This window comes from Centruroides vittatus, unplaced genomic scaffold, assembly GCF_030686945.1.
Source record: "Centruroides vittatus isolate TY-2023 unplaced genomic scaffold, ASM3068694v2 contig_754, whole genome shotgun sequence".
Taxonomy (NCBI): domain Eukaryota; kingdom Metazoa; phylum Arthropoda; class Arachnida; order Scorpiones; family Buthidae; genus Centruroides; species Centruroides vittatus.
This window is the reverse complement of record NW_027122490.1, coordinates 552,261-575,547: the sequence shown is the minus strand read 5'-3', so window position 1 is coordinate 575,547 and position 23,287 is coordinate 552,261. Positions and strand designations below refer to the sequence as shown.

Genomic DNA, 23,287 nt, shown 5'->3' with positions numbered 1-23,287 from the left:
TAGAGAAAAATTGTATGTTGAGGTTCACCCATTATCACAAGGCACAACCTTACATTACTTTCTTCTTAACATAAAACAACCATAAATCTCTATCAAATATGTTTTAATTATGAATATTTTTGATCACTTTGTGTTCGCCTGAAAATGGCCATTCAAACAAACAGAATAACCATTAAAATAACACAGTTCAAATTATAAACATAAACTAAGATAAAACATTAGCATAAATGAAATCTAGAAACATCTATTGATAAATGTTACAGAATGTGTTCTTTTAATGATTATTCTACTTTGTATGTGGTTTTACCTGAAGATGGCCATTCAAAATGGTCAACATATTTGCTGGAGATTTAGGATTGTTTTATTTTGGAGTTTAACAAATATGAAATTCTATTTATTGATTCTGTTTTTTGAAAAAGTAAAATGTCAAAAATGAAGTCTACTATTAGTGCCATAAATATAAATTTAGAATTCCAAGATGGACGTTAGTATTGTTTATTGCAAAATGCAAGTGATGCTCTCTCAATGGTATTCTCTCATAGGTTGAACATAGAATATAAATAAACATAACTAAGCCCGATGAGTATGTAATAAAATACCAATGATCACCTATCGTCTACCTCTTGAACACAGAAATAATGATTATAATTGGGTATAATACAAACACTAAATAAGCTTATACAGCAAATAATGAAATACCATTCAAATATTTTAGAAATAGAAACTAATATAAAAATAGGTTTAAAATCTCTATTAACATTTTTTAAATTTTGCTTTTAGATCTAGCCTGCCAAAAATGGTACTTTCAAATTTTTTGCCAAAATATTAATACTAGAGTTGTCAACTTTCTAATATCATTCTGTATATATTTTATCCTTCTGTCAACAAACTGAGGTAAGTATTGGGTTGTTCGGAAAGTTCGTAGCGATTTTCGATAGCCGACAGTTGAGACACCGATTGACGCAAAAATTATTAGAATTGTACAAACCAATGAATATTACGATAAATGACCTTGAGACGCGTCCGTTACAAAAAAACCATTAAGATTATTCAAATAGCGTTTAATTTGTCTCATTGCAAAAATGGATGTGAACAACGTGCATTATTGACACTTGTTTTTTTATTTTTTTGTAAAGGCAAAAATGCTGTACAAACAGCAAAAAAGATATGTGATGTTTATGGTGGGAGTACTGTATCAGAATCAACTGTTCGAAAGTGGTTTGCAAAATTTAAAATGGGCAATTTCAGCCTTGAAGATGCTCCTCGCTCGGGAAGACCTCCTGTTATTGAAGAGGACCAGATCAAAGCATTATTGGATGAAAACCCTCATTACACAACTCGAGAGATTGCAGACATAGTGAAGTCATCAAACAGTACTATATTTCAACATCTAAAGAAGCTTGGATACGTGAATTGTTACGACATTTGGATACCTCACGACTTAACGGAAAAAAACTTATTGGATCACATCTCCATTTGTGATTCTCTTGAAAGACGAAATGAAAATGACCCTTTTCTGAAGCATTTAGTGACAGTTGATGAAAAGTGATCATTTATATCATCATCAGCCGAAAACGATCACGGGGTAAGAAAAATGAATCGCCGTTAAAAACTCCAAAGATCGGTCTTCATCTAAAGAAGGTCATGCTCACTGTCTGGTATGATTGAAAACGAATCGTGTACTACGAGCTGCTTCCACAGAATCAAACAATTGATTCTGATAAGTATTGTTCCCAATTGGATAAGCTGAACATGGCAATTAAAGAAAAATGTTCGGAACTGGCCATTAGAAAAAAAAAGGCATTGTGTTTCACCAAGATAATGCCAGACCTCACATGTCTTTACGAACACACCAAAAATTATTGGAACCAGACTGGGATGTTTTACTCCATCCCCCTTACTCACCCGATCTTGCCCCGTCGGACTACCATTTGTTCCGTTCTCTACAAAATTCCCTTCATGATAAAAACTTTGATACTCTGGAAGCTTGCAAAAACCACGTGGATCAGTTTTTCGCGGGAAAAACTGGAAAGTTCTACGAAGAGGGTATCATGAAGCTGCCCCATAGATGGCAACACGTCATTAAAAACAATGGCACATACATAATGGAATAAAAGTATATTTTTAGTTTTAAAACAATTTAATTTATTTCTCTTAAAAATCGCTATGAACTTTCCGAACAACCCAATAACAAATAAGCCTTAATGTAATAAATGCAAACAAAAGCTTATCCACTTGTAATATTTTCCAATTTCCTTCCATCACTTTAAACTAAAACAGAAAAAAAAAAGTTGGAACATAAATTTACTTTCGCTGTATTAAAAAAAAACTTTAATGTTATTCAAACAGACTAACTTACAAATAAGTTACAAAAACTGCTTTAAATGTCCTCTGTAGACAAACACTTACTTCTTATAAAAACTGAAGCTCAATATACTTGTACTAAAACAAATTTATATAAAAAACACCTTAAATACTTTTTCCAGACACTCTACTTTACTCAAAGAAAATTTTTTTTGCTCCTTTCATAGACCTATGTCAAGATTTAATATATAACATTAGAAGGTTTAAACTGACAGTTCAAATTAATGTTCTTACAGCTTTTTAAAAAATTTAAAATATGATTTTGAATGCAAACAAAATATGTATTTTAATTAGATATTGAACATAATATATATGCTATGCCTAAAATATTACAAAATTTGATGCAGAGATAGAGTGGATTCTGTTTAAATGAAATTTGATTAATTTGTCTTGATTAAGCAGCTGTCCCAATATAGTGAATTTTAAGGTAACAGACAAAATCTAAGATACAAAATGATCATTAAAAACAATATATTTATTGAAAATTATTATAAATGTTCAGTATGTTCAAGAATAAAATTAAAATATAATCATTAAACAAAAAAATTATTTTTGAAGAAATTTAACTAGCATATGACACATTATTCTTTGCTAGTGTACAAAATTGGTGCAGACATCCGAAGCAGAAATAACACTTCAATTCCATCTTAAATAAAATATCTTAGTTCAAATTTAAATTTTCTGGTTTCCTAATCAACAAGTCTTGATCAGGAGTATCATCTCCATCACTATTCTTATCTTTAATTTTTAGATGTTTTCCAAAGTACCTTATTATATTTGTTATAATAATTGCATCTACACAATTTTCACTTTCAACGTAACATAAAAGGTTGTCATCAATGCATAAAAATTCTTTGCAATTTCTTTATTTTATAGTTCATAAGCAATTTCACTATTGTTATTGGCTGCATCTGCCATTTCCTGTTCTGAAGTCTTAAAACCACTATCAGAAAAGCAGTTTTGAATTGTGTTACAGTTTGCTTTTCACCTATTGTATTGCTTGTAAAATAGTAACCTTAGAACTATTTTTGTCTGCTTTTGTAGATAATATTAAGATATTTTCTTCAATTGCTTCAAGAATATCATACCAGACTTCTGCAATACAATATTTTCAAACTTTTTATGACTCCCATATCTTATGGTTGTATCAAGATGTGGTATTAAACATTCATCTGGAAGAAACTCCAGATGAATATTTTTCAAACACTACCCAAGGATGTGCAGCAGAGTCGTCCAAGAGTACCAGAACTGTTATCAACTTTTCCTGTAGTTCTGCATTCCAATTCATAAACATCTCAGAAGTTGGAAGTCATCCATGCATTATAAATAAACAACAACTAACCCATTATACATAAAGACCAACCACTGCTGAATTATCGGGCTAGAAAATGGCTATAGTAATATTAATAATTTAAGATAATTTGGTCTAGAGTTAGATGTAAGATTACTGTACGACCATCGACGGTCATTACATGGTCGTACAGTAATCTTATATCAATAAAATAAAACACTTACTGGAATATAAACAGAATGAAAACAAAACACCTTGGTATTTCCAGCAAACAAGTAAAATTTATTAAAATAAAAACGTTTTCGCCTATTTTTAATAGTCCTCTTCAGTTACTCTTTAAATTGAAAATAGAACATAAAATAGAATGCTTCTTTAAACAGAATTAGAACAAAAAATAGAATGCCAGCAATAACATCATTTAAATTTAAAAAATAAAATAAAAATAACATGAAATAAAAGTAACATAAAAATAGTACAAATTAAACAGTAAAATAAAACAAAGTATTAATATAATTAATTGTAGTAAAAAGATTTCCATGCACTAGAAAGACTATCAGCATCTCTATGGTTGATGCAACCTTTGGTATTATGCGCCTTGTAAATCTCGAGTTTTTCAATGTATTTAATAAAATGTTTGTTAGTGGCAGTCTTAATTATGGAAGCTTTATCCCAATAAATATTGATATCTTGTTCTTTTGCAAAGGCTGCCAGTACATGATGTTATTGCTGGCATTCTATTTTTTGTTCTAATTCTGTTTAAAGAAGCATTCTATTTTATGTTCTATTTTCAATTTAAAGAGTAACTGAAGAGGACTATTAAAAATAGTCGAAAACGTTTTTATTTTAATAAATTTTACTTGTTTGCTGGAAATACCAAGGTGTTTTGTTTTCGTAATCTTATATCAACTGGAAAAGGAGATCGAACCAAAGGTCCGGGTAGCGTAACTGGTAACGTGTCTGCACGGATAGCAGGAGTTGTGGGTTCGAGTCCCGCTTCGGGCTGATTCTTTTCTTCCAGTTAGGCCTAAATTTATTTAAAATTATTTAATTAAAAATTCTAATTATTAAATTTAGCAAGAGATGGCACCTAACGCCTAACTCTAGTACCAAATTATCTTAAATTATTAATATTACTATAGCCATTTTCTAGCCTGATAATTTGGCAGTGGTTGGTCTTCATCCATGCATTACATATAAGTCTCCAAAAGCTGGAATGTACACAAATTAAAACTGCATACTATACATACAGTCTTCCAGCAAATAATATGTATTGAAATTAAATAAAAACAATGTTTTTGGTCTCTTTCAGGAACCTGCACCAATCATTGATCATTACAGAACATTACAGATTCTAAATTTAGAGGGATTTTTTTTAAAACTATGTTCTTTTTTGACATCAAGTCATTTTGAATGTTTAACAAGTATTTGATACATTTTGCATATACTTTACAATTATTATTATACAATAAAAAATTAAACAAATAAAATTACAAGTATCCCTCATTATAACACAGTAGTTACATTCCAAAAATGAGCCATGTTATGCAAATCCGTGCTATACAAAACAAAGGACTAGTGCAAAATATAAGATTACATTCCAGAAGTTAGAAACAAAAAAGGCAGTATACTTTTGCTAAGAGAAATATGTTTATTTAAGCAATCAATATTTTATTTCCAATCAATAATTAGTTAACAATAACAATTAAAAGAATGTATTACAAATTAATATTTATTTTATAGTTAAACAAGTAAGAGTTTTTTTTTTACAAAGTATCATCATCATCTGAGCATTTTTGTTAATCTTGATCAGAAATATCATCATTTTCATACTTTTTATTTTTTTCATAAAAAATTTCTATGGATGAAAAAATAAAAATATGTTATTGGGCTACAATTTTAAAAACTTTTACACCTATAAATTCCCACTGTTGTCCACCTGTCTGCCTTTCCTTGATCTCAGAACAGAGATAGATAGATAAAAGCTGAGACCAGTTATGGAAAACTTGGGGCACAAGGCCCCAGGTTTTCCATAACTGGTCTCATCTTTCCATAACTATAAACAAACTTCTGACGTAAACTGGAAGTTACGTTATTTCAATTCAAAAATCTTCCCTTCAGAGCAGTTAGATAGATGACTAGTTGCTATAGGAAAAGTATGATGTACAGGGGCAAGACACTACTAATTTCAGGTAGAGAGGATATATTTTAAATTAAATAAATTTAAAAATTATGATTAAAATTGCATCCTGGTATTGTGATGTCACAATAAATAATTGCTTATTAATAGAAAATTTGTTCTAGCAGGTCGTGTTTGTTCAGTCAAGTACAGAGTGACTTTTTTCCAGAATGTGTACTCTAATGTTGTGAGATACCACCATATTTCATTTGTTATTTTACGAATTATTGCTTATCTACAGTCTAAAAAAAAAAAAAAAGATGTAATAACACTTAACCTAAAAGTGTTTAAATGAACATTACTAAATATAAAAATTAATCTATAAAAAGAAAACACAATGACAGTCTTAAGGGCTAAAGTCTGAAAGCAATAACCATGTCACCTGGTTGATATAAAAGTTAGAACAAGAAAAAAAAATTGCACTATCAGTTTTCATTACAGTAAACCTGTCAAAAAGCACAAAATAATTTGAAAATCTCAATATTCTAAAATCCATCAGCAAATTTGAGACAACATGTGTTTATTTAAGTAAAAAAAAATCAGACAATGAAATTTACATTTAAAAACTGAAATTTTGTATAGAGGATTTCCAAAACTGCATCAGAATGAAACTGGAAATCATGTTGTATGGGAAATATCCCCAATTTTCAAACCATGTTGTACTATGGATAAATATATTATATGAAAAGAAACTAATCATGCATATTACAATAACTTATCTCTCTATAGTAGCCTGCTGCTCTAATATTATTTATTTGTTTTCCTTAACCAACACTGACATGTGGCAGATATTGTCTCAATCTTTACTATTAATGCAATTCCCACTGATTGAAAATTTCCCACACTTCTAAGGCTCTTAGTTTTTGAATGTCAAAGGTTTTCCTTATCAGTTTTGCCATATTTCAGATAATTGACACCCCAGATATTTTTAAAAAACATTTAAATTTAGAATCTCTAACATTCTATAACAATCAATGCTTGATGCAGGTCCCCAAAAAAGGTAAAAAATATCATGTGTTTATATAATTCTAACACATATTATTCACTGGAAGACTGTGTGTATGATGGGTGGCAAACATTTTTGAGTCTGTGTGCCATATAGTAAGAATACTTAGTTTTAAAGATGTTTATGAGTGCCAAAGTTTTGGAGATTTCGAATAATGGTATTTAAATAAATTAAATGAATATGCTTTAATGAGAATAAATGAAAAAAAAAGAATGATCAGATGATAAAGTGAATAAATGATTGAAAACTACAGATAATAAATAAAAATCATACGATACGTTACATGCCACTTTGAGCATCCATACCATTTGCCAACCCCTAGTGTATGGTGAGTAGTTTTAATTTCATTCATACATTCTTGATGTCATATTACTCAATTGTTAACAGTCCATTCTAAGATCTTGCACTGAAACTTAGCATGCATTCCAAAAAACTTTCTGACAATACAGCAGCACAATATGATAATGTGATCCATTTCTTTTTTGAACCTGACAGTACTTCATGTTTATAACTCAGGAAACCATTTGGGGTGGAACAGTAAACAGTCCTGTTTCATCTTCACTGTAGATTTGACAGGATTAAATTTCTGTAGAAATTCAGGTAACTTAGTTGATTTTCACTCCTCAGTGCTCATAGTGTCAGCACTATTCTATTTTTTTATTGTGCGCCCTTTCAAATTTTATTTCACATTTGGTTTTCCATTTCGATAAACATCCATCTGTAACTTTAAAATTCATGTAACCCATCGTTTTGGCTAACTCTTCTGATTTGGTTTTCAATATCAGCCCATTAATACATATTTCTCTTTGTTGTATGTTCTGTTCTGATAAAGTGGTAAGATGTCCCACATAAGCAAAACAAATTTGCTTATATTACATCTTTTGTTTCAGTCATTAAATATATGTTCCAAATAAATGATAGTCCCAATCAGTGCCATAACTAGCCATTCCTGTGCCCTGTGCAAAAAAGAATTTGAATTTAGGCCCTTAATTAATTAGGTTTGGGGAAAATAATAAAACAAACATATGCATTTTGGGCCCCTTTCCAAGTGGATCCTGAGCGGGTGCACCTGTTGCACCTGCCTAGTTATGGCACTGGTCCCAATTAACAAAATATACCGACATTGTAAAAGAAACTCAACATAAAGAAATAAACTATAATAAAATTAAGAATATAAGAATTAAAAAAAAATTTATTTGTTTGTTTATTTTCCACATTCAAAAAAATTTCAATATTTAAAATAAAGCTTCAGTTTTACATGTTGGTAACAGTGGTATCCTTTTGATAAGAGATTTAGATATGGTTTCTGGTATGACTTTTTGGCAGGCCAGATCTTCAGAACATTTAGAAGATTTTAGTCTTACTTTCTATCTCAGAATTTATCCCCACAGAATTTCATTACACTCAGTTTATTTGTAATTAGTTACTGTGCATATATACCGTAATATAACATAGCAATGACATTTAGGTAAATCAACTTCATCCACTAATGTTTAATATTTTAATTAATTGGTAATTTTATTCACACCAAGTCATGAAAATGCATTTATTAAAGTAATTAAAACTGATACTGAGGGAATATTGTAATCTTTTAACTATTTTTATTCTTAACTATTTATTAAAATTAACTATTTTTATTCTTAATCTTAATTAACTATTATTATTCTAACTATTTAAAATTATTATTCTTAACTATTAACTATTTTTATTCTTAATTCTCTTAATCTTACACACATACAGTACTTCCACAATTTTCCTGTATATATTTTTTTATTAAAAAATTTCTTATAAAAATATTCATATAGAAGTTTAAATAATACTTTGTTAATTATATAAGTTATTTTTGTTGTTTATGATTTAATTGTTAATATTCTTCATTCTGTAGCAAATCTTTATTGACTAGCAATAAACATTTAAACAAATATTTTATTAACCTTTTATTTACAATTTATGTATATGGTTAGTGGTGGTTATGTATTCAATTAGAACCCTTTTAAGAGTAAATTCTGATATAAATCTTATTTAAATGACTTATTTATACATTTTATATTTAACACAATTTTGGACAAATATAAAATTATATTAATTAGGGACAGTCAATAATTTTTGCACATGTAAACAAATTATTTTGATGTGTCCAAAACTTTGCATAATCTATATAATTATGTTTCGTGGAAATTTCTAATATGGCAATCTTTATAATCTTAATTATATTGAAAAAACTTATTAAAACCTGTGATAATAATAATAATAATGTTATAATTAGTTTTATATTAATGTAATTTACCTGTATTGTAGCTGTTGATCCTAATGGTTTTCCTGGAATGGTAACAGTAGCAGGTTTAGTTGAACCAGCAATTGCAGAAGCTGGCATTGTAATTGTTATTGGAGATGTAACAGTACTAGTTGTCATTTGTGTACCTAAAAATAATCCAAATACTTAACTGAATATTGTTAACATAAAAAATTCAATTTATTGTTACTCTTAATATTCTGATGATATATCATATATATATATATATATATATATATATATAATGTATGCATGTGATGCAATTTATGAGAAGGTAAATAAGTGAGAAAAATAAATTTCTTTATTGGAAAAACAAAATGTGTATAAACAGGTCAAAATTGATAATTTTTAAATTTCAATGCCAAATCTTTCTAACAGAGACTATAAGAGGGACAGAATAAGAGGAATATATAAGAGGGAATTTATAGGCAAATGTCAAGTAACATTTGCCTATACATTTGCTTATAAATTCCTTCTTATATTTTCCTCTTACTCTGCAGAATAAGATGTACTCAAAAAATGAAAGTTGGGTTTTCCTAACGTGATGTATCTTCTTAAAGATTGCATTTCACACAAACAAACAATGCATAATGATGTACTGTACATCAGTGGCAAATTATTCTACAGGAAAAATGGCAATTGCCTGGACCCTCACCAACAGGGGGCACCAAACCAAGCTTTTATAAAAAATATTCCTCCAAAAATATTCCCTCATGGGAAAATATCTGAAGTTAATACTATATTTGGAGCTCCTTAATTCAAAATCTCCTGAGCCCCATAAACTATAATATACTACTGATGCATATAAAATTTTATGTAAACCAGCAATGAGCAAAGATGCAGATGACTGAAAGTAAACTTCTGGTGGAATGCATGCAGTTTTTTCTTATGGAGTTGCAGACTTTAAATCTGCTCAGTACTAGCATATTCTATAACCACCAAAACACTAGGGACTAAAATAATATATGCTAATGATATGCAAACTAATAATGTATACTTTATTCTCATCTTTTCACTGATCAAGTTTAGTTTGAATGTTCTTTATCACAAATATCAGTTTAATTAAAACCAAATAACTACCAGATTACATCAGGGTACAGGCTACAAATGATTATTAAACACTGATTAATTTGACACTAGAGATGGATGTTAGATACCATCTCATTAAATTTAATAATTATAATTAAATTAATATTTATTAAATAATTTAGAAAATTCTGGAAAAACAGTAAGCAACAGTTGTGGGTTCAAGTCACACCTGGGCCAATTTTTTTCTTCCAGAATTTTCTAAATTATTTAATAAATATTAATTTAATTATAATTATTAAATTTATTAAGAGATGATGCCTAACACTGCCTCTAGTGTCAAATTACACAGTATTTAATAATTATTGATAGTGGTAATGTAGTTACCACTTAATCCGATTAATTGTCTGGCTTTAATACAATTATCAGGCTTTGAGCTGTTTATGAGTGTATGTCAACTTAATTAAAGTTCCATAAGGGTATGAGGCAGAAAACAGGAAAATAAAATATGTTGCCAAAGCCCCAGGATCTGTAAATTAGAACCTTGTCGGCAACAGGATGCTCATGAATGATGCAAATTTTATGATAAAATACAATGTGAACATCTTTGATAACTTACAACTGAGGAATTATATGGAATAAAGTACTTAAGTGTATTTAGATATCATTTTCAGCTAAGCATTTTATTATGCATAACAAGTAAGGTTTTATGAATATGATTATTCCCTTAAATAAACACTTTATTTAAGCATGTTTAACATTTACATTTTACTCAGTTCCTAACAAACCTCATACAAAATGAGCTTCTTTGAGAATTCTTGAAAAACATCAAAATGTGACTTTACATACGTTTTTCCATAGATATACTACCAAAAATATTTCAGTTTAGAAACAATCAGCTTCTGCCTGATACCCAAATTATTTATGGACATTTGTTTCCTTCCTTTTTTATGACCACCCTGTTTCTCATAAGTGTATAAGTATAGCCTTCAGAATTCCTAACATGATTCATTTCATATATATCAAATTATGTATTTTTACAAATAGAGGTCTTAATATTTGTTACTTAGAGACATCTGAAGTTTTTGCCTAACTCAATTTGCTAAGTCAGGGGTCCCCAACCCTATGCCCGCGGGCACCATAGCGCCCGCCGATCGTTTTACGTGTGCCCACCGCTGTGTGACCACGATAAAAATAAAAATATTTCAGTTTTCAATAAAATGCTATGTAAAAGTTTTTCTCGTTTTTAATGATTAACCACTCAAAAGTAGAAATGGCGTCCAACACAGATAAAAGCACAAAGCGAAATGCGACCGATCTCTTTTTCCTCTCGCGCCAAATCTTCACCAACCAAATTTCCCATACCTGAAATGAAATAAACCGGTCCGTTCTGAAATAGAAATAAACCGGTCCGTTATAAAATCAAAGTACAGATCACTACTTACAGATGAACACCTTGACGATTGCTTACGAGCAGGAATATCATCATACTCTCCTAATTACGAAGCAATGGCCAATGAAATGCAATGCCAAAAATCACATTTACTTTCAGATTTATATTTTTTATAAAGAATTTTTATACTTTGTAGATTTTGTATGCATTGTTTAGTAATTACTTGTTTTGTAAAAATTATTGTTAATAGTCTTGTGTATGTTTTATTACATTTTTGGAATTAAATGTTTTCTGTACATTATGTGTATGTATTATTAACTATGTCCAAATATAAATTCACCTTGAAAAAATAAACGGTGCCCGCCGTCCAGCCGGTATTCTAGAATGTGCTCTTAGTTACAAAAAGGTTGGGGACCCCTGTGCTAAGTAATAGGTAAGAGATTAAACAATAATGGGTTAATGTTACCTATGATAGGGAACATGGCAACTCGTCTCTGGAACAGTGGGGATGCACGTTCTAACCTAACCTAACCTATTCTAATAAACTACCATAATTATTGCCAACCAAATTATTAGAATAGGGGTAATTTATTAGAATTGGTTAGGTTAGGTTAGAATGTGCGGTCCCACTGTTTCAGAGACAAGCCGCCATGTTCGCTACCATAGGTAGCATTAACCCAATAATGTATATGTTTTGGTTTTCATATTCAATTAGTTGGAACTGCCATTTCAATTCAAAAAGACAAGAATTTGATTACTTATATGATTGATTGAAGATTCAATTTGCAGGGTTGAAGGAAATTGAAATAATAACTGCTGATAGATAACAGCATATGTTAAATCTGATTAAGTAAAGTTTTATGCTTCACTTAATGAAAACTAAAATTGTAGCATTGATGTCATTTCCCACACTCTAGCTTAATGGAAGTATTAGTTTATGCACATCAGACAGAATTCGTAAGTTCTCACATGAAATCTGAACAAATTACCAGATAACATTATCTAAATACTAAATGATATTTGTCCAAACATTTTAATTTTAGATTAACAAATAATCTAACAATAATGATTAAATGACTCAATTACAATATTTCAGGAAAGTGAAATGTAAATATGACATATTAAAAGGCATTCATTTTATTCTGATTGCATCTCAAATGAAAATGTAACAGTCCAGTTACTAGTACTACTGTGAGAATTGGGGCTACAATTTGTATTTAAAATAATTATTTGTTAGAAACAATAATGTTTTAATATTAAATAGAAATTAAATATTTTGTTAACTCTAACAAATTTGTCAGATAACAAATGTAGAATACTTTCATTATTGAAAGGAAGTTGATTTTCTTTCAAAAGATGACTAGAGAGTGAATCATAAACGGGACTTGACTGTCAGTCGGCTGCTTGTCCCTATAAAAAAGGGGCCATTGTCTCACCAAATTGCACAGTTCTTGGATATCAAGTCGACACCAGAATGAGCCATACTAGTTAGGCAGTTCAGTAGACATACAGAATCGACTCAGTTCACAAAAGATCTAGAAGATACCTGAATTCGCCATATGATACTCATACGATAATTCATACAAGTTGGAACACATTTTGTTAAGTGCCATACTACAGGAAGGACCTTCCGAATATATTTGAATGAAGAAAAGTATTGTAAAGGTAGTATAAATCAATGATAGTTTAATGTAATACTCTCTCACAGCACATAGTATTACATTTAGAGTGAATAGGTTAAATATAGATTAAGTGATAGTTTATTCCTTTATGAGTTAAATCTGAAGTTGTATTATTTGTAATTCCATTTTCCATTTGTATATTACTTGTAATCATGCTTAGTTTAGTTTTATTAAATATTATTATTTGTTTATAATGAAATTGGTTTCCATTTTGGTTATATTATCAGTGCACTGCCACTCGTAAAATCTTAAAACCCCCTATATTAAATGCAAACATCAATAGATCCTAAATAGACTAAATAGAAGTAAACGTATGATAGGGCATGAATTTCATTCCTATCTGGTGTCGGGAATCCTGACGTAAGGAGAACGTTGATCTTAGAATCATCAGTTTCCACTATTTTTCACAAATTAACTTTAAGTCCCTCCAACTACTCATTATTCAAATTTGAAGTCATCTCATATGACAACTGAGAGTCAATTTCATAATTGACTGCCGATTAAGTGACAGAAAGTACTTTCCAGACTTCCTGCCCCTGGCCGATCTCACACTAGTATATAAACATAACAGTAGATTTGTTTTGACCTCCTACAATACAATAAAAGTTTTAATTATATTTCTCAAACTAATTTTATATCTATAGATTAATAAAAACTTAAATTTTCGTAACTAGAATAATTTCAGATTTTAATGCATTTTCAGTTGATAGCTTTACAATGTCATGAATTCATTTCACTCATTTAAAGGATCAGATAAACTAACAAAAATAAATCTCTATATTTACATTTAACTTTCTGAAAAGTAAGAAAATATTTCTAAGGCAAAAATAAAATTGAGATGATTGCATCAAGAATATCAAAAAAAAAGTATACAGTACATAAGCAAGCTGTAATTAGGATTTCTCATTTCCTGGTCTTTTGCTTATCCCAGGATTCTGGGAAAAAGTGAACTGTTTCCCCGGTATCCCGGGATATAATTAATTATTTTTAAGATATAAAAAATATCTTAAAATCAAATGATATAATTATTTTTCCTTTTTAAAAGTAATTTTAATACATTCTGCACCTCCAAAATCATAATATTAATAATGCTGTGTAAAATATATGTTAAATTTACCTTTGAATTACATAGAAATTTTCACAAAGAGAAAAAATTTATTAAAGTATGTTGGAAACTGCTTACAGAAAAAAATGCCTTTGAATTGAGTTAAAAATTTAAAGAAAAAATGAACTTACAAGGGGAGGGCACGACCTGGGAAATTCACTTTGGGATGAGACTTGGTATATAGGTAGTACTCCTTTGGGATGTTCAATCCTCAAAACAAGAAAGTGCAATGGCCAGCCAATTTTAAGAAAAAGGCCTTTAAAAATTTGAGCTCAGCTTATGCACTACTAAGTTTCGTTAGGTTAGCAGCTGCCGAGCAGCTCAGTTGACATCGTTCTCGGCTACCGCCAAGTCATTCAGGGTTCAAATCTCTGTCTCAATTAGTATTTTTTTTTTCTTTTTAAAGATTTTTTAAAAAAGTATTTTGAATATATATAAATATTAAAATTTTATTATAATAAATAATTCCATTTAAAAAATGTTTAACACATATTACGTGTCATTTTAATTATAATAATACAAAATAATTAATAAGTATATTAATAATCATCATCATCAACTGTTGGTAAACATAGTATCTTCATTCACAGACATTTTACTGTAAAATATTGAAACTATTTGTATTATGGTGTGATATATTACGGAACACTATGATCTCTTCGAAATCCAAAAGTAAACTGACACTCCAAATATCAGGTTAGTCCATAAGTCCATGCGCATTTTTATGACCTTGAGAAAAATCTTGTTTTGCTGTTGAAAATGTCAGTCTAATGTGATACTTTTCACACTGAAGTGTTAAATTGGATCTCATATATATAATACTGTTGGAATTGGAAACATTCTAGTTGTTTATTTTTGTTAAAATGGAAGTAAAGAATGAATATAAAAGACATGTTTTATACTTTTTATTTTTAAGTGGTGAGAATTAATAAGAGTAGTAACCTTTGAAAAATTTGATACAATAGAATAATAAATGAAAACTATTGTTTCATAACTAATTATTTATAACTATTTTTATTAATTATTTTGTATTATTATAATTAAAATGACATGTAATATGTGTTAAACATTTTTTTAAATGAAATTATTTATTATAATAAAATTTTAATATTTATATATATTCAAAATACTTATTTTAAAAAATGTTTAGAAAGAAAAAAAAAATACTAATTGAGACAGAGATTTGAACCTTGAACGACTTGGCGGTAGCCAAGAACGATGTCGACCGAGCTGCTCAGAAGCTGCCGACCTAGCGAAACTTATTAGTACATAAGCTGAGCTCGAATTTTTAAAGGCCTTTTTCTTAAAATTGGCTGGCCATTGCGCTTTCTTGTTTTGAGGATTGAACATCCTAAAGGAGTACTACCTATATACCAAGTCTCATCCCAAAGTGAATTTCCCAGGTCGTGCCCTCCCCTTGTTAGATCAAAATTATAACTTAGAAAGTAATTTTCGTTTTTAAATAAAACATAATACAAAATATTACTGTAAATTTTTATAAGATTTTGAAAACCACAGATAATCGATACTCTGATTACTCAATCTTGTTATTATTTTAATAATGAAAAGTTCCACTATTCAGAATGCCCTTTCCAATTCAATGGATGTGGGTGGGATCATCTTTAATGCATTTAAGCAAAGACATTAAGCAAAGACATTAAGCAAAGACAAATGTTATGCGTTTTTCACTCACAGCTTTGAAGATTTCTCGTTCATTTTGAGATGCGTTGCAGTACTTCTTTTTCTCTAAAGTATTCTTGATTTGTCTATCTCGGCTGCTTTAATAGCAGTATCAAACTTATAGTCTGATAATTCGGTAGTTGGTTTGGCTTTAATAATCAGGTTTATGAAGAAAAACTTCATACTTGTTTCTATCCTTGCCCAATTTGCACAACTTGGCATAATGCAGTTATTGCAGCTACTGGGCATAGTTAAAATTAAGACAGCATCAGCACAATTATTCCAGAAATTACAGGTTCTGACAAATAAAGAATTTTTCAGAGTTCTGCCACAAATACATCTTGATTATTGACAATCTGTGAGATGTCATAACAAGCAAAAATTTAAAAAACTAATAAACAAGCTAAAAATTAATAAACACAAATGTGTTCGGACAGTTTATGGGTTAATTATACTTTCTATTTGCAAAATTTCTTCAACTTTAACAAAAAATAAGAAAATAGTGAACTTTAAAGAAATTTGTGGGATTTCCCAGGATGAGCAGAATTTCCCAGGTTAAAAAAAACAGCAGGGATCCCAGGATCCCATTTGAGAAACCCTAGGTATAATATGGCAAGTAGCTAAAGATATCAAAAATTTAGATAAGATAAAGTGCAAAATAATATAATTGTAAAGTGAAAGAAGTAAAAGAAAAAACATTGCAAACATGAATACACTGTAATAAATTAAGGAAATCACATTAGGGAATTTTTTCAGAAGCAAATAGAATATGGAAGAACAGACATTCTACTGAAATAAAATATTTACAGATTATTTTCATCAAAATGCACAGAGATGATTAACACCACTATTAGAGACATTTTACAGAAGTATAAAAATTTACAAAATAATTGGTAGAATTGTTCATATATATAAAATAAACTAAGTATTAATAGATATGAAATAAATTAACTAAATTTTACTTACTTGTGTTATTAGCAGTAGTAATTATTGTTATTGCTTGTTGACCAGATGAAGTTAAACCAGCAGATGAAACTACTATCATTTTAACACCTCCAGCTGTGTTAACTGTATTCAGCTGTGTACCACCTAATAATATAATCTTGGTGTTAGAAAAACAAGTAAATTATTTTTACATGATCTTGTAAATTAAATTACAAAAAATATAATCAAGCTATATAAGGTTTTATTTACTGCTTCTGTACAGTAATATACAATAGTTCTGCAATATGCAACAGAATATTTTTGAAAGATCACACTGTTTTTTGAGATTGAATACATTTTTAAAAAATACACTAGACATTACAACCAAACAAAATTTCTGATATTTCAATTATCTATGGGGGCGTGTCTGAACGTCGACGCTGAGAGTGACTTTTTGGTGAACCTTTCATTTGTGCTGCGAAGTGATGAATCACTGTTCGTTTGATTAATTTATTACTAAACAAGTTTAAACTAACAATATCGAAGTGAAGGTAAAGGAAAAAGCAATAATATAAAAATAATAATATGCAAAGATCTCCAGTCAATCGTGGAAGACCTCCACAGACCAGAACGAGAACAGAGAACAAACAAGCTCAACCAAGCACTTCAAACTTCAAACTCATTACGGATTATGGAACACAACCAAAAAGTGATTTACAAGAAGGAACAAAAGAATTCTCGAATCAAAATATGGAACCTGGTCAGCAGAATTCATTAGGTTCAACAGGTGAGTCACCTAATATTAATTCAAGTCTTCTTACTAATTCAGCAAGTCAACTTAACACCTCATCCGCACTTCTATGGAATAAAATATCAGATTTAATAAATGTCTCAAATGATAAATTGTTAGAACAAATGGCCTATATAAAAGAAGATGTAAAACGAATATGTCAAGATATATGTGAAACTAAGGAAAGACAGATAAAAATAGAGGAAGAAATTAAAAATTTAAAACAACAACTAGAAAATCAAAAAAGTAAAAATGAATTAACGCAATTTAAAATAGACTCCTTAAGTAATGATTATAATTATTAAAAAATAATTGTATACAAATATCCGAGTTCAAAATCCATATCTAAGTTAGAGGTATATAACTTTATGACAAATGTACTTAATATTCATGATATAGCCCAAACTGAGATTACAGAAACAAATTTAATCACAAAGTAACCTAATACAACAGTAAGAATAACATTCAGCAATAAGCAACTTTGTGATAAATTTTTTTATACCTTTATTCACAAAAAACAACAAAAAAATGTATCAAAAGAATGGGAAGATATGCAAATATCCCCAGATTTGACTAAAAACTCAAGGATAAGAAGGAAAAATTTACTCCCAATACTTCATGAATTGCGAAAACAAAAAGACCAAGTAAAACTCCATAATGATATATTAACGATAAACCAAGAAAAAATAACATATAGCCTAAGATTGAGCAAATTGGTTTATGTAAATAATTTTCGTCCTTATAGTAATCAAATAAATATTGACAGTTGATATCACGTTAAGCAAAAATTTACGCAATACAACAAAGTCATAAACAATAATCAAAGGCTTCCATTGCAAACTGGAATGGCCAAGGAACAAAAAAATACGTCATTAATAAATAACATTTGTGCTAAATACGAACCGGATATCTTAGCAATTACTGAAACTTGGATTACTTTGAATTTGTATTATAAAACAAAATCTTTCAAAACGTCATAGTGGAATCGATCCAAGCTCAAAACCTACAGGTCCAGGCCGTCCAAGTGGAGAAGCCTACCTTGGTGAATAAAATGAATAATGTAATAATATTATTAATTGCTTATATTCCGCTGTTTAAAATACCATCTGTTCAATTTATAGGTTATATTCAGTAAATTTGAATGTAAAATGCCTTGTGGTACAACTTCGTTTAAATAAATATTCGTTGTATGTTAACAACACTTATATAAGCTTATCAACAAAATGTTTCTTATGTAGCGCCGAAGATTTAACACCTTGTCATTTAATATTAAAATGTCCAAATTAAACGACATTCGTGAACATTATGATATAGCTCAAACTTATAAATGCAACTCGCTAATAGAACTGTTAAAAAACTTCAACAAAACAAGTAAAAAAGACTTATATAAAAGTTATAACTATTTTGGTAAAATAATTGACATTTACAAAAATAAACTAATCAACACTGAGGAAGTATTAAAATATGTTATTATTAATGAAAAAGAGTAATAAGATTGTAAGATTCAAATTAAAAATTTTTGGAATGTATCTGCAGAAAAACAGGTGTAAATTAATAAAATCAGAGTATTGTAAAGTAAAAAAGCAAATAAACATTGTAAATGTAACCCCCTTGTAATAGGGAAGAAATTCCCATTAGACAATAAAGGATGATTATGATGATGATGATATTTCAATTATCTATTATGATTTTCTCGATACCTGGACTAAAATGCAGTATGCTGAGTAGTAGAAAAAAGTAATGAGTGAAATTCTTCTTTCATCTATAAAATGAAAAAGAAAGATTCTTGAAAAAAACATGCATATAAGTACACATTTATGACTGAAAAACAATTACAAAATATAAATCCATCAATTTAAAGTGCTGTCTTTTTTTAAAAAATAAACTTTTAAAAAATTTTTCAATAAATTTATATTTATTTTTTTTAGAAACTATTTATTTTTAAAATGAATATCTCTTAGCACACAATAGAATATGCATACTACCAAATTGACAAACCTAATCATCATCATGGATTGAACATAAACACTCTTTAAAATTTTTTTTTTTTTTTAAATTAAAAACAAACTGTAATATATAAACTTCTACATCATTTGGCTAAAACAGTTATGTTAAAATTTATAGGCTGACACACAAATATAAAATATGAAGTTAATACATAAACTAAATATTATAACTAACTCATTTTATAGTAGTTTATTAACCTCTCAGCAGTGACTGACGTATATATATTTGCTAAATTCTTTTGGGGGTATCGCCAAAAACTACCGCAAAAAAAATTCACATAAAAAATGAATTATGTAACAATAAAAAAAAAGACTTTTCTTTACTAGACATAACTGTTTACAAAATCCTTTTCCGAAATGGTAATGAGAGAAAAACGCGTGAAAAAATACTTTAAAAATTTCCCACATTTCTTATCCACAACTAAGTGGTAGCGCCACATCTGACTGTTCCACTGTTGAAAGGTTAATAATTACTGGTAAAAATTATTTGGTGTTCGAAGTTTCATCTTCAAACCTCGTTTCTTTGTAATATTTTGTTCTACTACATTGTCTTGGCCATTAAAAGTGAAACATGATTCAAAACAAACTGCACATTATATTCAAAAACTGGTATAATAGTTTTTGTTGTAAACAGTTAAATATGAATTCTTACATGATATTTTCTAAAAATAGATTTAAAAGTTTTTATCATGAACTGTTAAACACATTTATGTATGATTTTATTGTGTTTACTTTAGGAACCATATCCAGAAGTTTGAAATCAATCCTTCATTATTTTGATTAATTACGTCTATTAGTGAAATGGCTATACAGATTTCTCCAGCTGTTCTTAGCAGAGATGTTCTTGTTGTGGACCTAACTATTCTTCTGTCTTTCCATTTAATTTCTTCATTTTTATTTGTTTGATCAGTGAGAACTATGTGCTCTTTCCTATTTTTACACATCTTATATATGTTTATAAAGCATGTTTTCAAAATGGACTATGTTCTGATTGCACTCCATTATTAAATGGTCAAGGCTATAAAGCAGAATTAAATTTTACAAAAGCAACAACCTAAATATAAAAAATAAAAGCATTAAAAATTTTAAGAAATGTATGCAGAAAAGTAAAACAAAAAATAAAACAAGAAAAAATATAGCTAAAATCTTTAAGGGATAAAAATTATAAAAAGCTCAACTTCAAATGATTTTCTTATTCGTCTATTTTCAAAATTAGGAATTTGAAATCTAATATGCTGGCATCTATTATTCTTTATTCTGAACTTCTTTATTACAGATCCTTTATACACAGCTTTAACAATTTCTGTTACCTCTTTATTTAGAGCTGAGCTTAGTATTAATTTTTCATTTCTTAATTTGTATTTAGTGTTTGATGATTCTTTTATTTAATTTTCTTTCTGTAATTATTAGCACATTCTTTTTCTTTTTTCTTCATGTTAAGAATCTCAATCTTGTAAATCTGTAGCATCATATAAGTTCCCCCGTATGTAATTAATTATAAAATTATGAAGCTCTTCTAGAAGATCAAATTTAACTCAAAATTCGTTTAGAGCCTATCTTTTCTTAATTTTTCTCAAACATTTCTAATCATGTAATCTTTATCTTCTGAAAGAAGTGATAATACAATAAAATCCTGATTATTCAAGATAACAGAATAATGATATTGAATCATTCAGAATGTCTGGTACAAAGTAATTGACAAATTACAAGATTGTTGTTATAGAAGTCAAGTTTTATTATGATTACAATTAATATTTGTAGCACTCTGAGTCATTCTCATTTCTAAGATTCATGACACAAACTATACTATATTATGTTCTCTTGTCTTTATTGACAAAATACTCTTTCACAATTCAGTTTGGAAAATGCAGAACTTTGATTAAACAGATCTTAATTAATTGGGACTCTACTACAGATATATTAATTAACTGTATCCCAAATAATAATGAACTTTTTATCCAAACATTCTCAGACCAGAGAATCAATGGAATATAGTTTTCTTACAAGATTCTGGAGTTTTAGTGTCTGCTGGAACATAAACAAATTTTTCTTATAAATCACTATCTATTCTTCCAATTCTTTCCTTATTAAAAGATCTAAAAAGTATATTTATTAAAGGAAGACTACTTTATTTTTATCATCAGACCCAAATTCTTTTTGATAGTAATTTTTACCAAGCTCTGTTTCTAGTACTTTTCCAAACAAAAGATTCATCTCTTAATTTCATACAGCATTTAATTTTGTCAGAAAATTTTCTACTAACTTCTTTAATTACCCTGATATTTTCTGCTGTGATGCCTACTAAAGAAGATCTGATAGATAATCTTATTCTGTTTTAAAAATTTCAGAAATGTTATTTCTAAAAGTAAATTGTTTAATGTGTCAAGCTTGTAAAGTTTCACTTGTAGAAATAACAGAACAACTTCTAATTTAATTAATAAGTAGAATTTATCATAGTCAATACAGCATATAGCAATCATTTTATCAAAACTTTGATTACAAATACAAATTATTATAACTCAAGTACCATTTACTATAAATACAAACATAGTCAAATTACAAAATAACTCAAATTATATTATAACAACTTATAGCTGTGATTACAGATTTTTAAAAAAAATCCATTACAACTGGGCAGATAATGATTTTATTTCATTTTCAATGAATATTGGCCTTATTTCATATTTTTAACACTATAAGGCAGTTTAAAACTGCCTTATAGTGTTAAAAATATTTTACAACTTTTTATTGTTTGAGTTTATTTCATATTTTTAACACTATAAGGCAGTTTAAAACTGCCTTATAGTGTTAAAAATATGAAATAAACTCAAACAATAAAAAGTTGTAAAATTACAAAGATAATTATTATTGGGGGAAGAAAAACTCTTAATTATATATTATTGTTTTCTTGCAATTAGAATAAAGAAGAAATAAGAACATTAAAAACAAAATAAAAGACATTATATTTCTTGGAACATACATTTAAAAATAAAAACTGCTATTTAAAATTTTGAAGTTAAGTAAATAAGAAGAAATAATAGAAAAAGAGAATAATGATATTTATATATACTAAAAGAAATTACCTTTTCCTGCTTGAACAGTTGTACAACCTCCAGAAACTGTTTTTAACTGAGCATGTGTTGTAACTACAATAATTTGGGATGTAGGTGTAGATAACTTTGGTACAGTAGTTAGTAATTTTGCAGGTGTTCCTGTTTGTCCAGATTTTGGTGCCGCAATTACGATAGTCTGCTTTGCTAAGTTTGACAGAGCAGATGATGTAGTGATTGCACCAGATGTGGTTGGTTTTGCAACAGTAATTATATTTGTGGGCAAAGTTCGAAGAATTGTTGTTATTACTTTTTGTGTTTGTATAGAACCCTGTAATAAGATAAAGTAGTAGTATTTATTAAATTTCAAAATTTATAATGGCTTAAAATAAAATAAATTATGAAAAATGATGAGAGCTGATAGTTTAATGAGAGTTGCTATTCTTGAAGGATTTTGAAAGTCTAACTGCTTAAAACTCGTCCATCTGGGGTACAACTGGC

General features: G+C 28.6%; 1 protein-coding gene across 3 annotated transcripts in view; it reads right to left on the bottom strand.

Moving 5' to 3' along the window:
- Positions 1-23,287, bottom strand: part of Hcf (Host cell factor) — a 208,568-nt gene that overhangs the window by 84,815 nt on the left and 100,466 nt on the right. For all 3 annotated transcript variants that reach the window (XM_067277724.1, XM_067277726.1, XM_067277725.1), the window contains exons 14-16: positions 22,820-23,117; positions 16,983-17,105; positions 9,125-9,258 (exon numbers count right to left, since the gene is read on the bottom strand). In XM_067277724.1, coding sequence (XP_067133825.1) covers positions 9,125-9,258; positions 16,983-17,105; positions 22,820-23,117 — 555 coding nt within the window. The remainder of the gene's footprint in view (positions 1-9,124; positions 9,259-16,982; positions 17,106-22,819; positions 23,118-23,287) is intronic.